We start from the raw sequence: 14,635 nt of genomic DNA, 5'->3' as shown, positions 1-14,635 counted from the left end.
CTGGGAAACCTGCTCTATGTTCTTAGGACCCACACACTCACTCCACAAACATGCATTTGGCTCCCAGGATCAGCTGGATGCCACAGAGGAGAGAAAGTGAAGTGGAGCTGCCCTTGGAGAACTCACACTGCACTGGGTAGATCAGCTGACAGTGGGAGAACAACTGTTGTACCAGAGAGTGAGCTGGATTTGTACCCTAACAGAGGCTTGTACCACATGCCTTTGAGCAGACCTAGGAGAGGAGAGTTGGGGAAGGCAGGAGGGGGTGGCATCTGGACTGGTTTTACATACTTCACTAAGTACTTAGGAGAGGGAGGGCATGCCCAGCAGAACAGGTTATGCAAAGGTACAGAGGTGCAGAGGTACATGCATGGCAAAGTTGTTGAAGGGATTGTATTAGGAAGGACCTTGGTTTTACCAGTGTGAAATTTACCCCAAATTCTGGGATCTCATGGTGTCTGGGCAAACCTAAGGCATAGGAGGGGAGCCGGAATAGGGGTCTCCTTCTCTCTTCTATCCGGATGACCCCTATGGGGACAGTGGCCTGTGTCCTCGCCCTTCCAGGCTGGCCAGAAGCTCGGCCTGCTGAAAGTGAAAAAGAAGTGGCTCTTCCCGGCTTGCTGCAGCTTCTTCTTCCTGCTCTCTGTGCTCATGACCGGCTGCTTCCTGTGGCAATATCACCCCCCCAAGCTGAAGACGGGTGAGTGCACGAACATCTGAGTTTCTCCCCACCCCCACAGGTCATCATGAGCTTTGAGCAGCCACTTCTGATCTGAAGGTATAGGGGGGAACCACAAAATTTAGATTCAGAAACTTTGGCTTCCATTCCGACTCAGCTGTCAATGCATCTTTGGGCCAGTTAGCTGACCTCTCTGCCTTGGTGCCCTTGTATATAAAATGAGGGTCCTAATGTCCCTGGATTTTCCTTAAGTCATTCAGTCCAGGTGTAAAACTCAGGGTCCCCAACAAAATGTGTAAATAGAGTTTCTTTTGCTCTGCCTTCAGTCCCCTGGTAGGATCTCCAGGCCCCACCCCCTCTAAGGATCCTCTCCAACTATATCTAAGACCCTGGGAGGAATAATACAGATGTCCATGGACAGCAGCTGCCATTCCTCGGAGTCTCTCCATCCTGGGCTGGTCAAGGCTGGGCAAATGGGCCACCACTGCTGGTAATGCCACCAGGGCTTCTGTTGCTATAGCAACTCCTGGAACCTTCGACCTGCTGGCATCCTTCCTGGATGGTCCAGAATCTCAGGTTCTAAAGTTGGGGAAACTGTCTCTCCATTCCTCTGAGTCATCCTGGGTTACAGATGCCAAAGGCTCCATGAAGTGTCCTGGGCTCCCAAAGTCCCAAAGATTTTTTGCAGATTATTTCCTTCATCTTTCACCCCAACCTTTTTTTTTCCTACAGTAAATTCCTTTGTTGGGAGCTTCTTTCCCTCAGGCAAGCGGGCAGGCAGGTCAGCATGTCCTCTAGGGCCATGCTTCTCAAACTACCAATCCATAGTAGGCCAATATTACTATAAATACATAAAAGTGTATGATTAGATAAATTACTGGAGAAAAAGACTAAAAAATAGAAGCTTAAGTTTTGAATAGATTCAATAGGCACAAAATTACTCTGTCAAACTGTTATAAACGTTTCTAAATGCTTTCTCTCAAATTTTGTACTTAATTTGTCTCAAATGGAAAACAAACATTTCATGGACTTGTGCTGGGTCTGCTGACCACAATGATCCCAGTCTCACCCTCACATGGGCACCTCCTGAGAGTTGTTAGAAATGGGGATGGACGCCCAGGCCCCACCCCGTATCTCCTGAGTCAAATCTGCATTTTAAGTTTCCCAGGTGATTTTTCAGGCATGTGCACACTAATGCATGCTGTAGACACACCACCCCTATCTGGATCCCAGGCTGAGCAAAGCTTAGACTTTGGCTGAGACCTCCCCACTCCACTTGTTAAACTCATGTCATGGAGTTGTTGAGAACTTCTTAAGGTTTGTAATTTTCCTGTTTGGGACCATATCAGTTGTCGGATGTTAAGTAACAAAATCCTCTCAAAGCTACTGGTTTCAAACAAAGGGATTTATTATTTCTCACGATTCTGTGAGCTGGCTGGCACTTCTGCTGCGGGCCTCCTCTGGGCTCTCTCCAGGGTTGGGGACTCGTCATCTGGGAGAGTTTGGGCTGCAATCCCAGACTTGTCCACGGGGAGGCAGTGTTCCCAGGGAGCAAAGGCCCGATTGAGACCTAACTTTGGAAGGCACGCGATCAATTTGGCCTCCTTCTGTTGGCCAGATTCAAGAGGTGGGAGGAGCTGAGAGAATGTAGGGTCTTAGTGAATGCCCCTCAAGAGAGCCTTCTCTGAGTTATGGGTAAATCTGGGGAGGCAATGGAAGGACTCAGGAGGGGCTGCGGCTCTCCAGGGTGTTCATATCCCTAGCACCCTATACTGTCCTTAGAGGATGAAGGGAGTCTGGGGCCGTTGTGATGATCTCACAGCCTGAATCCTGACCTGCTAAGGCACACACCTTCTCCCCTGAGGTTCCAAGGAAGCCCTATGCTCAGACCAAAGAAGAACGGGACTCAGTCCCCAGTGGGCTGGACACACACACGGCTCTGGTGGTAGAATGAGTTTTCCCCTGGGGTTTAGGCTGGAGCCTAATGGGATCCCAAGTCCACTTCTCCAACCAGATAATTAGAACTAGGGAAAGAGAGGCAGACAGACAGACATGAACAAGCCTGCCTCAAGGAGCTAGAACTTAGTCTAAGTCGGCTGACCACATGGAGGGAGGAAGTCAGTTGTGCAATGGAGAAAGGCTGCCAATGGGAACCTTGGCCTAATTGGCAGCTTAATGGCCAAGCAGCAGGTGAAAGCACTCTGCCTGTGTCCCTTGCTGCCCATTGCTACCTGCTCCTGGTAAGGCTGGGAGGGCTGGCCTGAGGCATGGTTCTGGCCTTTACTGCCACCTTCCCACCTCCTCTAGGATGACCCTTAGGCTTCTGTCCTGATCTCTGCCCCCAACTCACCAAGTGATGTTCCCTCCAGACTCCTTGGGACCAGAGGTGACCTCTGCCCCTGTGAGAATGTGTCCCCAGCAGCCTGAGCCTGTGCCTCTGGCCCACCCCCTTCCCGTGTTGAAGGAGGCCCTGGAAAAGGTCAGTGAAGACCCATGAGGGAATATGGTGTGTGGGTGAGGCCTGGGTGATGAAGGGAAGGGCACACTCTCTGCCTCTAGTGGCATTCATTCATTCATTCATTCAGCATACAGTTCTTGAACCCCACTCTGTGCTAGGCACCAGGGGGTTTGGCAGGAAGATGCTGTCCTGCTCTCAACAAGCTATAGTCCAGGAGTGAGGGAATAGTCAAGACAATAAACATTTATAACACAGGCAAAACAGTGTTGATAGAGAAAGTTTAGGAGCCTGCGGAGGCACAAAGAAAGGGCCTTGGCGTCAGGGAAGGGTCCTGGAGGAAGTGGTGTTTAAACTGAGAGGCGGACAAGTATGCATGTTTTATCATAAGGAGCTGGAGGGAGTGAAGGATATGCTCCAGATAGAGGGACCAGCATGTGCAAAGACCCAGAGGCAGCAGAGTGAGTCCAAGGCACTTACAGAGACCTATGAGGGAATTCAGTCTGGTTGGGGGAGAAGGATGAGATGGAAGTGATGACAGGGCCCATATCACAGAGGCCACTGCAATACAATAAAAAACACACACCCTACAACACAGCTTTTACCATGGCAGGATGGCTTAACACTAGAGGGCGTTGTCAGCCAGCTCTACTCCGTGCTGATCAGACTCCACCTGCTTGGGTCACTTCCCTCAGGAGACGCACAAATGCAATAGGATTGGAAGTGTTATGAGCAGCAGCCTGTGGGTTGTCCAAGGGACAGTTGAAGGGAAGGAGGGAGATGCGTCCACATAAGAGAAGGCATGGGCCAGTGCAGAGAGAGACATTCACTGACTGCAGACCCGGGAAGAGCTTCAGTGAAGAGTGAGCAGAAGGCTGCTGTGTGGTTCCCAGGGGCATAGTAATTAAACAAAAAAAGCAACAATAGCAACCATAGCTGCCTTCTGGTGCATACTGGAATGTTCTAACCACGGATACCTCTTGTATCCCTATCTGCAGAGGAGGAAACTGAGGCTGAGAGAGGCAAAGTTAGTGCAGAGGTGGAAACCATAGGTTGGCAGAGCTCAATTCAGGATACATGAAATCGCTCAGGCAGGTCCTCTGGCAGTTAATTAGGAACTAGGGCTGGTGTTGGCATGGGCTTCTAATCCTGATTCCAAGAACCATTAGCCCCTTGGGCAAGTCACTTCCTATCTCACAGATGGAATTTTCTCATCTGTAAAATGGGGAGAAATTAGCACTGGCATGTTATGACGATTAAATGAGACAATGCATGAGAATCACTTTCTGTTGTCCCCAGCATATTCTAAATGTTCAACGAATGTTAGCTGTCATCACCATCATTATACTTTGTCTTTGAAAATAATGAGGCATTTTCAATAAATGTTTCAAAAAATCTTGTCTATAAATAGTGAATTTCCCAACACTGGGAGGGGTGCAGACTAGGCCTATTGGATATTTTCTAGGGTGTCAGACCAGGGCTCCACTAGATCAGTAGTTTTGACTCCTTCTCCTTTTATATTTTACTAAAGAAATGTTTCTTTGAACAAAAATCACATGAGGAAGCCCTATAGATTAAACAAATCCAGAGGAGCGGCTCTGGCAGCAGCCAGGGGGGGCCTTCCCCGCCGTGGGGAATGGTTTAAGAACCTGAGGTCTGGAGGCTCAGTGTGTTTCTACAGCAACGGTTGGTGGGGGAGGGGGAAGCAGAGAGGGGTGCTGTGTGCAGTGTGGCGTGGGATGGGCAGGGTGTGCAGAACGACAAGCAGGGTGTGTCTGTGTGCCTGCACTCTGAGCCTCCCGCTCTCCTCCTCCAAGGTGGACAAGCTCCTGCACCAGGCACTGTCAGCCCCGGGCCTGGCAGCCATGTCTGCAGTTGTCATCCACAATGACACCGTGCTCTGGACCAGGAACTTTGGGAAGAAGAATGGCTCAGACCCGGCTTCTGGGCCCCCCAATGAGTACACCATGTACCGGTCAGTCGGGTGACTTTCAGAGTCCTGGGAAGGGGACAGGGATGGGAGGACGAAGGGGACTTAAGAGGTAGGGGGACTCAAGAGACTTGTGACTGGGGGTTGAAGCTGCCAGGGCCCTTTATTAAGTCTGGACAATTTTATAGATGAGGAGACTGAGGTCCAGAGAGGGCCAGTGATTGCCCAACATCACACCAAAGAGTTAACAGGTCAAGAAGGAATCCCTTCTGAAGAGCCCATAGCCCCAAACCTCCCTAATCAGAAAAGACTCCTTATGTGCCATTCTTTCCTGCCTCTGCTTCCATATGCCACAAAGGAACCCTAACCAGTTCCTGGGCCCTTGACCCAGGCTTCTTTCAGTTGATAACAGTGGCCTAGATGGAAGCAATCTGGGACATTCTGCTGCATACTCTCCTCCTGGGGGCTGCCTGAAAGATCCTTAAAGCTCACAGTGCAAAGTGAACACATTCTCTTCCAGAGATACTGTGAGGACTACAGAGGTTCCATTCACACTGTCCCTGCTGTGTGCCAGGCTTGGGGCCAACAATTACATTTGCTGTCACTTATCAAGCACATACTATCTCGAGGTATGTTGCTAAGCATTTTACATGCCCAATCTCATTCAATCTTTTCTACAACCTGTGAAAAAGACAATGAAACTGAATTTCAAGTTCTTGCCCAAGACCACTCAGCTAGTGAGAGGCGGAGATATGATCCCACCCCAGGTCTGTCCCAGAATGGGAAGGGCCTGGTGAAGAGCCTGGCACGGGGCAGGTACTCAAGAGTGTCCATCCAGCCCAGTCCCCTACTGCCTCTGGTAGGTTCTCAAGCATCCCAAGGCTGGTGGATTTCCATCTGAGATGCTGAATGAGGGGGGACTCACTGCTTTCCTGGAACAACAGAAAGTTGGGAGCTGGGGACCCAATGTAGAGGTGGGCTGTGGGGTCAACAGCATGCCCTCTCAACCCTTATGCACCCAACACTGCCCAGGATCTCCAGCATCTCTAAGATCTTTCCAGTCCTCATGTTGTACCGCCTGTGGGAGAAGGGCATTGTAGCCTCTCTAGATGACCCTCTGGAGCGGTACGCCAGCACCTTCACCATTAACAACCCACTGGGCATGGCATCAGCCCCCGAACTGCAAAGAAAGATGGATGGGCTGGAGGAGGAGGGCCCAGCCCCGAAGCCTTCTCCGGTCACCCTCCGAAGGATGGCCAGCCAGCTCTCAGGTAAGTGGCTCTGAACTTATCTAGCTCAGCTCAAGCCATTTCAGGTGGGGGAACCGGGGAGCAGGTTCTCAGCTCTGCTTCCAGACTGGCCATGCCTCCCTCTCATCCTCCTTGGGTGGTGGGCCAGTGATAGAAAGATCTGGTAAGGTAAAAGCTGAGGTGAAGCCAGGGAATTTAGATCAAATGGGCAAATCAAGATCAGTTGGCAGATCAAAAGCAAGTTGATGGGTAGAGATCTGCTTATTAGGTTAGCAACAAGTCAACATTGGTAGGGAATTCTGTAATTCTATAATGAAGACCAGTCCTATAATTTTCTAATGAAGAACTAATTTACCTTAATATATAAAGATCACCTACAAATCAATACAAAGACCAATAACCCAATAGGAAACCAGATAAAAGATAGGAACAGACAGTTCACAAATGGTTCTTAAGAATATTAAAACATATTAAAACATGCTTGACCTCATTCATAGACAAATAAATGCAAATTAGAATTACTGAGAGACATTTCTTCCCTATTAGATTGGCACAGACCAAAATGGTGGGTGCACTGAGTCGGTGAGGTTATGATGAAATAGGCCCTCTTATACGTCAGTGGTGGGAATTTAAATTGGTGCTACCCATAAATTGGTGGGAAGGCAATTGGTAATACCTATCATAAAAAATGTATATATCCTTTGACTCAGAAGTTACCTTTCTAGGAAGTTCTCTTACAGATGTATTCACACATGTGTGGTATGAGGAATGGATACAATTATTCATTACAGCACTGTTTGTAATAGTAAAAGACTGAAGTCTAAATACCTAGAAATAGGGGAATGGCTAAACTGTGACACAGCTACACAATCAAAAACTAGCTAGTACTGGGAAAAAGGGTAATAATATTCCTTATGTACTCAGATGGAATAAGGTATAAGTGGGAGAAAAAGCTCTTAATAGCATATATCATATGCTACCACATGAACAAAACAATATATACACATAATTTATATGTCTATATGAATGCATATGGAACATGTATGTGTAATGGGCATGTGTGTGTGTATATATGTTCAAACATGCATCACATATCTTTGGAAGGGAACTAAAGAGACTGAAACATTGGGTTGCCCCCAGGGAGGGGAACTTGGAGGCTGGGAGGAAGGGTAGGAGGAAAATGTTTCATTGTATACCCTTTGGTGTCTTTTGAATTTGGAATCATGTAAATGAATTACTTCTTAAAAATAAATCATAAAATAATGATAATGCTGTGGTAACAAGCCAAGCTGAAGTGGACATGGGAGAAGGGCAGGAACAGGCTGGGGAACAGGAAGACAAAGCCAGAGGGCAGGAACTGGTTAGAACCGAATCAGGAACAGGCTGGATGCTGAGGGACTGGAAGCCTTTGAAGGCATCTCCATGGGTCTTGACACCTATCTGCCCCCTGTGAATGGGGAGGGCTGGTTTAAAGAGGTGTGTGTCGGGGTAGGAGCGTGGCTGGGCTGAGTGGCGACTGAACCAGCTAAGGGAAAGAGGCAGGCACTGCCTGTTCCACCCCAAAATGCCTTCTGTTGCTCTTATTTGTGGTCACAAACCCATCAACTTTAAAAGGTAGGGATCTCTCTCATAAGTGCCTACCATTTCATTTTACAAAGTTCTGTGAGGCCTGAGGTCTCAGTCAATGGACCGGTGGTGAACCTAAGGCTCAGCAAGGGGAGGGAGCCGCCAGGGGCAGCCCAGGCAGGACAGGAGAGAGTCTACTTGGGGGAGGGCAGCCCGGTGGTTAAGGGTATAAGCACTAAAACCCTAGCTCTGCCTCCTCCAAGCTGTTGAGCTCAGGCATGTCACTTCACTTCTCTGAGCCTTATTTTCCACCTTTGTAAAATGACTGTGGTTGACGTTACTGGGGATTTAATGAGCTGTGTGTAAAGCACTGAGCAGAGTACCTGGCACACAGCTAGTACTTGTGTAGCTCTGGTTATTACAGCCAGGGGTAGACCTAGGTTTCGTAGGGCCTGACATTGCTATAGTTTTGGGGGTCTTCTTTAAGAATACAGTATTAATTATGATTGGCATACATGGTGTGGGGGGATCATAGGGAAGACTGTGTAGCACAGAGAAGGCAAAATAGTGACTGTGGCATTTTACTACACTGATGGACAGTGACTGCAATGGGGCATGGGGGGGACTTGATAATATGGATGAATGTTAGTTACCACATTGTTTTTCATGTGAAACCTTCATAAGAGCATATATCAATGATAGTCAATGATACCTTAATAACAAATATTACAAAAAAAAAAAAGAATACAAAAAAAAAAAAAAGTATTAAAAATTCAAAATTACATACAAGCCTTGGAAGGGGCCCTTCAGGGGAGGAGCCTTGAGGCTTGTCCTCCATGAGATTCCAGTTAAAGCCACCCTGGTTATAACTCGGACTCCAGGGCCCCCTCCAGGGGTGCACTGCACATTCTTCTTCATCTGTACATAGGGCACCCAGTACAGGGCTCTGTATTTGGTCGATTTAAAAACATTCTAATGCAGTCTCACCTCAGTCCCAAGGGACTAGCTAAGCATATGGCTGCCTGAATTGAGCTATTCTAGGCTCTCAATGCTTTTTATGATTGATCTGCACCCTAATCTAGAGTTTTAATCCATTCCTGGAGCTTTTCATCTTTTCTTTGAGTTAAGCCTTGCAACATCCCCTTCCAGGGAAACCACAGCAGGTGCTTCAGCCTACTTAGAGATGAGCAAGTGGAGCTCAAAGAGGTAAAGCACATAGTTTGTTAGTCACACAGCAAGAGTCAGAACTTAAACCTAGGACTTGGGACTCCATCCCACAGTTGCTCAGACCAAAAGTCTTAGAGTCATCCCTGATACCTCTCACTCCTACACCCTCCACATTGCCTCCAGTAGCAAATTCTGTTGGCTCCACTCTCAAAATATGTCCAGAATCCAAGCACTCCTCCCCATCTCAGCTGCTAGCACCCAAGTCCAAGCCACCATCATTTAAACATAGATTTTTGTAAGTCTCCTTACATGCTTCCCTCCTGTCATTGCCTCCAAAAGTCTGTTTTCAAACAGCACCCAGAGCGACCCTGATAAAATATGTATCAAAATATGTCACTCCTCCACTGAAAACCCCTGTGGTGGCCCTCTCCCACTCAGAGAAAAATCCAAGTCCTTGCGGTGGCTTAGAGCACCCTATGGGATCTGATGCCTTTTCCCCCAGTATCTCCCACCTCCAAAGTCTCCCCTTTCTCACTCCTCTCCAGCCACACGGGCTGTTCCCTACTGTTCTTCAAACATGTCAAGATATTCATGCCTCAGGGCCTTTGCACTTGCTGTTTCTCTCTGCCTGAGACAGTCTTTCCTCACAGAACTGTATGGCTCTCTCACCTCCTTCACGTCTCACCTGCTCAAGGGTCACCTTCATGAGGCCCTTCCTCTGACCACCCTTGTATAAAAGGACAGTCCCTCCCTTCTTACATGGAATTGTTTTTCTCCACAGCATGAATATTTATTTCCTAATCATCTGTCCCCTCCACTAGAACGTAAACTCCACCTGGGCAGAGACTTTGTTTTGTCCACTATTGAATCCCTAGTCCCAGAACAGTCCTTGACACAAAATAGATGCTTGAAAGCTATTGTTGAGTGGATCAATGGAAAGAATCCTGATCCTGTGGTCCACCCAATACTTGTCATATCCAGTAAACAGAATATTCCAAGGGGTCAGAGAAGCCCGTTCCACAAAACCTGTTTGGGCACTGACCTTAAGAATTTTGTGGAATCAGACTTCTATGGTTGATGATAGTAATTATTTCTTGGCAATTACTATGACCAGGCACCAGGTTAAGCATTTTATTTCATCTAATCCTCACATCAGCCCTATGATATAGAAATTATTTCTGTCATGTTATGGATGAGGGGACTGGAGCGCAGAGAGGTTAAGTGACCTGCCCAGTGAAACACAGGCAGGATTAGAGTACATGCTAGACTTTTTTTGTGTGATTTTGTTATCTCTCAACCCATGGCAGGTGGGGGAGGGAGTGCACCCAGGGTCCCACCATCCCATTTTCAGCTGGTCCAGCAGGTCTGACCACTGCTCCTCCCCAGGGCTGCCCAGAAGGCTCCGCTCCACTTCGCTGCTGTGGAGGGGCAGCACCCAGGAGGCCTTGAGCCTGCTCAAGGATGATGTCCTGGTGGCAGACCCCGGAACCAGGTGAGGAGCATGCCTGATGCCCTGCCATCGTTAGGAACCTCCTGAGAGACTGTGTCACCTCATACTAGACAGCCAGAGCAAGGAGAGACCTCAAGGATTCCTGAATGCAACCCCCATTCCACCACTGGGAAGACTGAGGCCCAGAGAGGGGCAGCACAGCAACACAGGAGGGAGCTGGGCCCAGGTCCAGTTCTGTTTGAACCTTGTGTTCTTCCCATTCATCAGTTCAACATTTATTGAGCACCTACTCTGTGCCCAGAATGTGCTCAACTGCGATACAGCAGCGAACGAATCCAATCAGGTCTCTCCTTGTGGAGTTTGCATCCTTGGGAGTGAACAGTGAACATTCTTATCAGTGAACAGATAAACAAATATAGATTTTGTCAAGAGCCATGGTGAACATAAATGGGATGGTGACAAGACAAGGAGGGGGTAGCAGGGAGGCCACTGAACAAGAAGCCCCGGTCTGGGAGCAGTGGCTCTGCCGAGCTGGACAGAGGACAGCTGGCATTCCCCTGCCTCAGAGGCAGCCTTCCAGGCCTGCTGGCCCTGGGCAGGGTCTCTTTTAAAATTTGCTTCTCTGTTTCTCCAAATACTGAATCTCAGGGCCCAGTTCTCTTATGGAAGAAAGGATCCAGGTAATACTTGGACATGTGCAGGCTGGAGTTCTCCTTCCAGTTCTGCCACTAACTTTGCCTCTGTGAACCCCACCTTCCTCATCTGTAAAAAAAGGGGGAATGGGCTAGAATTCAGCGAAGTCCGATAGGATTTGTGAATTTTCATTCATCCCTGTATTGTCTTGAAGTACTATTTTAGAGATTCTGAAATTGCATCTGTTCTGGGGAAGAAATGAGATATCTTATTGATTATTGGTGTCTGCCATGGCTTGGAAGATGGGCAGAGTGAAATCCTGTCCCTATTTGTTACCCCTGAGCTTTATGGTCGCTATCATATGGCCCCCAGGGCAGTCCAAGACCCTAGTTTTCCATTTGAAAAAGTAAATCGTACTAAAGTGTAAAGATACCCATTCAGAAGTGTAAAAAACAAGTAAGATTTGTCTTACTTTCCCAGGTGAATTGCTGAGGCCAGCTCTTCCCCAATCTGCTGTTTGCCCCTCTCTAGGCCTTCCTCATTCCGGACATAGAATAGTGATCTCCAAAACCGCTGAGTCTGGCCGTCTGGGTGCAGTGAAGCAGGTTTCTTCCTTGTCCCACTCAGTCCAATAAAACTCTGGTGAGGTTTCAGACAGTCTGAGCAAGTAGGAAGGGGCTATTTAGGGCCTGGAGACACATCCCAGTTTTCATGCCTCCTCTTTCAGGTGCCATTACAGCACGCTGGCCTTCTCGCTTCTGGCCCACGTTCTGGCAGCCCACACGGCCCAGGGTGACTACCAGCGCTGGATCTCGGAGAACGTACTGGAGCCCCTGGGGATGGTGGACACTGGCTTTGACCTCACGCCCCTCGTGCGCGCCCGCCTAGCAGTCGGCTTCTACGGCAGCGGGCGGCCGGCGCCGCTGTATGACCTGGGCTGGTACCGCCCGTCTGGCCAAATGTACTCCACTCCCGCCGACCTGGCCAAGCTGGCCGTGACGCTCCTGGGCAGCGGACCCCAGCGGCTCCTGCGGCCCGAAGGGGCCAAGACGCTGCTGACGCCGCTGCTGGCCTGCCCGGGTGCCTACTTCGCCAACGAGACGGGCACCCCGTGGGAGTTCCACGCGCAGCGGGGCTACCGCGTGGTGCGCAAGGACGGCGACCTGGATGGCTACGCCGCCACCTTCTCCCTGGTGCCGACGCTGCGCCTGGGCCTCGTGCTGCTCCTGGCCGGGCCACGGCCGCCCGGGCCCGACCTGGTGGCGCAGGCCTACGACCTGCTCCTGCCGGCCATGGAGACGGCCCTTCGGGAGGCCGAGCCCAGCCTGGCCCCGCCACCCAGTGCGCGCCCCTTCACCGGCTACTTCACCTTCGCCAACCTAACCTTCTACGAGGTGCACGCCGGGCCGGCGGGCGAGCTGCGCCTGCACCAGTTCGGGCCCCGTGTGGAGGCGCTGGTGCCGCCCGCTTTCCGCACGCTGGCGCTGCGCCATGTGCGCGGCCGCGTCTTCCAGCTGCACGTGGCCCGCGCGTTCCCGTGCGCGCTGCCGCTCGGCGACACCTGGCTCTCCCTTGAGGCGCAGCATGGGCAGCTTGTCAACTTCTACCCCTTGGACCGCGACGGACTGTCCCCCGGCTTCGACGTGCCAGGCCTCAACACGTACCGGGTGCTGCGGCTGCCGCACAGGCCTGGATTCAAGACCCAGTGATTCTAGGCTCTGTTCCGACCCTCCCCCTTCCTTGCCTCCCAGCTCCCCAGCCTAGGGTCGGAAGGTAAGGCTGCAGGGATGTCTGTTGGAGAACCAGAGTAGTTGGCAAAGTGGGGTAGGGCGGTGCTACTCAATTGGGGTCCCTTGGCCACAGCCGATTTGCGATCTGTTCATCATCCGTGGGGGGTGCAAGGGTTAATATAGAAATTTAGAGTAAGCATTAGAAACTTTAATAGCAATTTGACAGAGTTGTGTCGTTTGAATCTATGACAAAATATGGGCTTGTATTGTGTCTTTTAAAAATCACCTGAGTTAAAATTTACATAAAATAAAGTGCACACTTTGGCAGGGTGCAGTTTGATGATTTTGACAAATAATTATACGCACCATCACAATCAAGGTATGGGAAATTTCCATCACCCCTAGAGCTCTCCTGTCTCTTTGCAGTCAGTCCCCTCTTCTGCACCCAGGCCCAGGCAACCACTGAACTACTTTCTGTCACTATTGTTTTACTGTTCTAGAATTTCATGTAAATGGAATCATACAGTGTAGTATTTCGTGCCTGCTCTTCTTTTGCTCAGCATGCTGTTTTGAGGTTCATCTGTGTCTTTGTGTGTATCAATAGTTTGTTCCTTTTTATTGCTGAGTAGTATTCTATTATATGGATATGCCAAGATCTCTTTATCCACTCACTGTCAATAGACATTTTGGGCTGTTTTTGGATTTGGGCTGTTATGAAAAAGCATTCCTGTATAAATCCTTTTGTGAATACATGCTTTCATTTCTCTTGGGTAGATATGTAGGTGTGGCTGCCATGCAGTTTTACTTGGCCCTTGTGCTATTTTACATTTCCACCAGCAATATGTAACAGTTCAGTTCTACATCTTTAGTAAACTTAGTATTGTTGGTTGTTTCAATTTTAGCCATTGGTTGTGAAGTCCTATCTCCCTGTGGTTTTAACTGTATTTTATCATATTGTAAACGATCTTTATATACTCTGGATACAAGTCCTTTGTGAGATAGATGTAAACATTCCTCCCAACCCCGTCATTGGCTTGCTTTTTCATTTTCTTAATAATGTCTTTTGAAAAGCAGAAGTTTTAAAATCCTGATGAATTTTATGCCTGTTGAATCTAATACAAAATTGGGGTGGTACCTTACATCCCTTTTAAAAATCAAACTTTTTATCTTGAGATAGTTGCAGATGTACATGCAGTTGTAAGAACCAATCAGTGTATCCTATACCCCAGCAATTTCCTCCAACGGAAACATCTTGCAAAACTATACTACAATATCACAAGCAAGTCACTGACATTGATGCAGTCAAGACACAGAACATTTCCATCAGCACCAGAATCCCTCTTGTTGCCCTTTTCTAGTCATACCCACTTGCTTGCCAACCCCACCCCCTTCTTAACTCTTGGCAGCCACCAATCTGTTCTCCATTACTGTAATTTTGACATTTCAAAAATATTATAAAAATGGAGTCATTCAGTGAGTAATCTTTGGGTACATTTTTTCCCCACTCAGTTTGATTTCTTAGAGATTCATTCAAGTTGTTACAAGTATCAATTGTTTGTTTCTTTTTGTTGCACCATAGTAATTGCATGGTAGGGGTACACCACAGTTTGTTTAGCCATTCATTTGGTGAAGGACATCTGGGCTGTTTCCCATTTTGGGGCTGTTCTGAATAGGACTGCTATGAACATTTGTTTATAGGCATTTGTGTGAACATAAATTTTCCAGATTAAATGACAGTTTTTTAAAAAAGAAACTGTCAAACTATTTGTCAGACT

The 14,635-nt window shown here is 48.5% G+C and overlaps 1 protein-coding gene across 1 annotated transcript; it reads left to right on the top strand.

Annotated features, from left to right (window-relative positions):
* The first annotated feature begins 574 nt into the window (after positions 1–574).
* Positions 575–13,178, top strand: LACTBL1 (lactamase beta like 1). Its single transcript, XM_036914269.2, has 6 exons — positions 575–700; positions 3,049–3,158; positions 4,952–5,109; positions 6,097–6,335; positions 10,434–10,539; positions 11,858–13,178. Exons 1-6 carry the CDS (start codon positions 652–654, stop codon positions 12,837–12,839), a joined length of 1,644 nt encoding a protein of 547 aa, XP_036770164.2. The 5' UTR covers positions 575–651; the 3' UTR covers positions 12,840–13,178.
* Positions 13,179–14,635: the final 1,457 nt, after the last annotated feature.

Source organism: Manis pentadactyla, chromosome 4, assembly GCF_030020395.1.
Source record: "Manis pentadactyla isolate mManPen7 chromosome 4, mManPen7.hap1, whole genome shotgun sequence".
In the NCBI taxonomy this organism is placed as follows: domain Eukaryota; kingdom Metazoa; phylum Chordata; class Mammalia; order Pholidota; family Manidae; genus Manis; species Manis pentadactyla.
Note: the sequence above shows the minus strand (reverse complement) of the source record. Positions and strands in the feature narration are given on the sequence as shown.

Coding starts and splice junctions, on each gene's coding strand:
- LACTBL1 (XM_036914269.2), top strand. CDS start 652: ATGACCGGCTGCTTCCTGTGGCAATATCACCCCCCCAAGCTGAAGACG. Junction 5,110..6,096: donor AATGAGTACACCATGTACCG/GTCAGTCGGGTG, acceptor AACACTGCCCAG/GATCTCCAGCATCTCTAAGA. Junction 6,336..10,433: donor GATGGCCAGCCAGCTCTCAG/GTAAGTGGCTCT, acceptor GCTCCTCCCCAG/GGCTGCCCAGAAGGCTCCGC.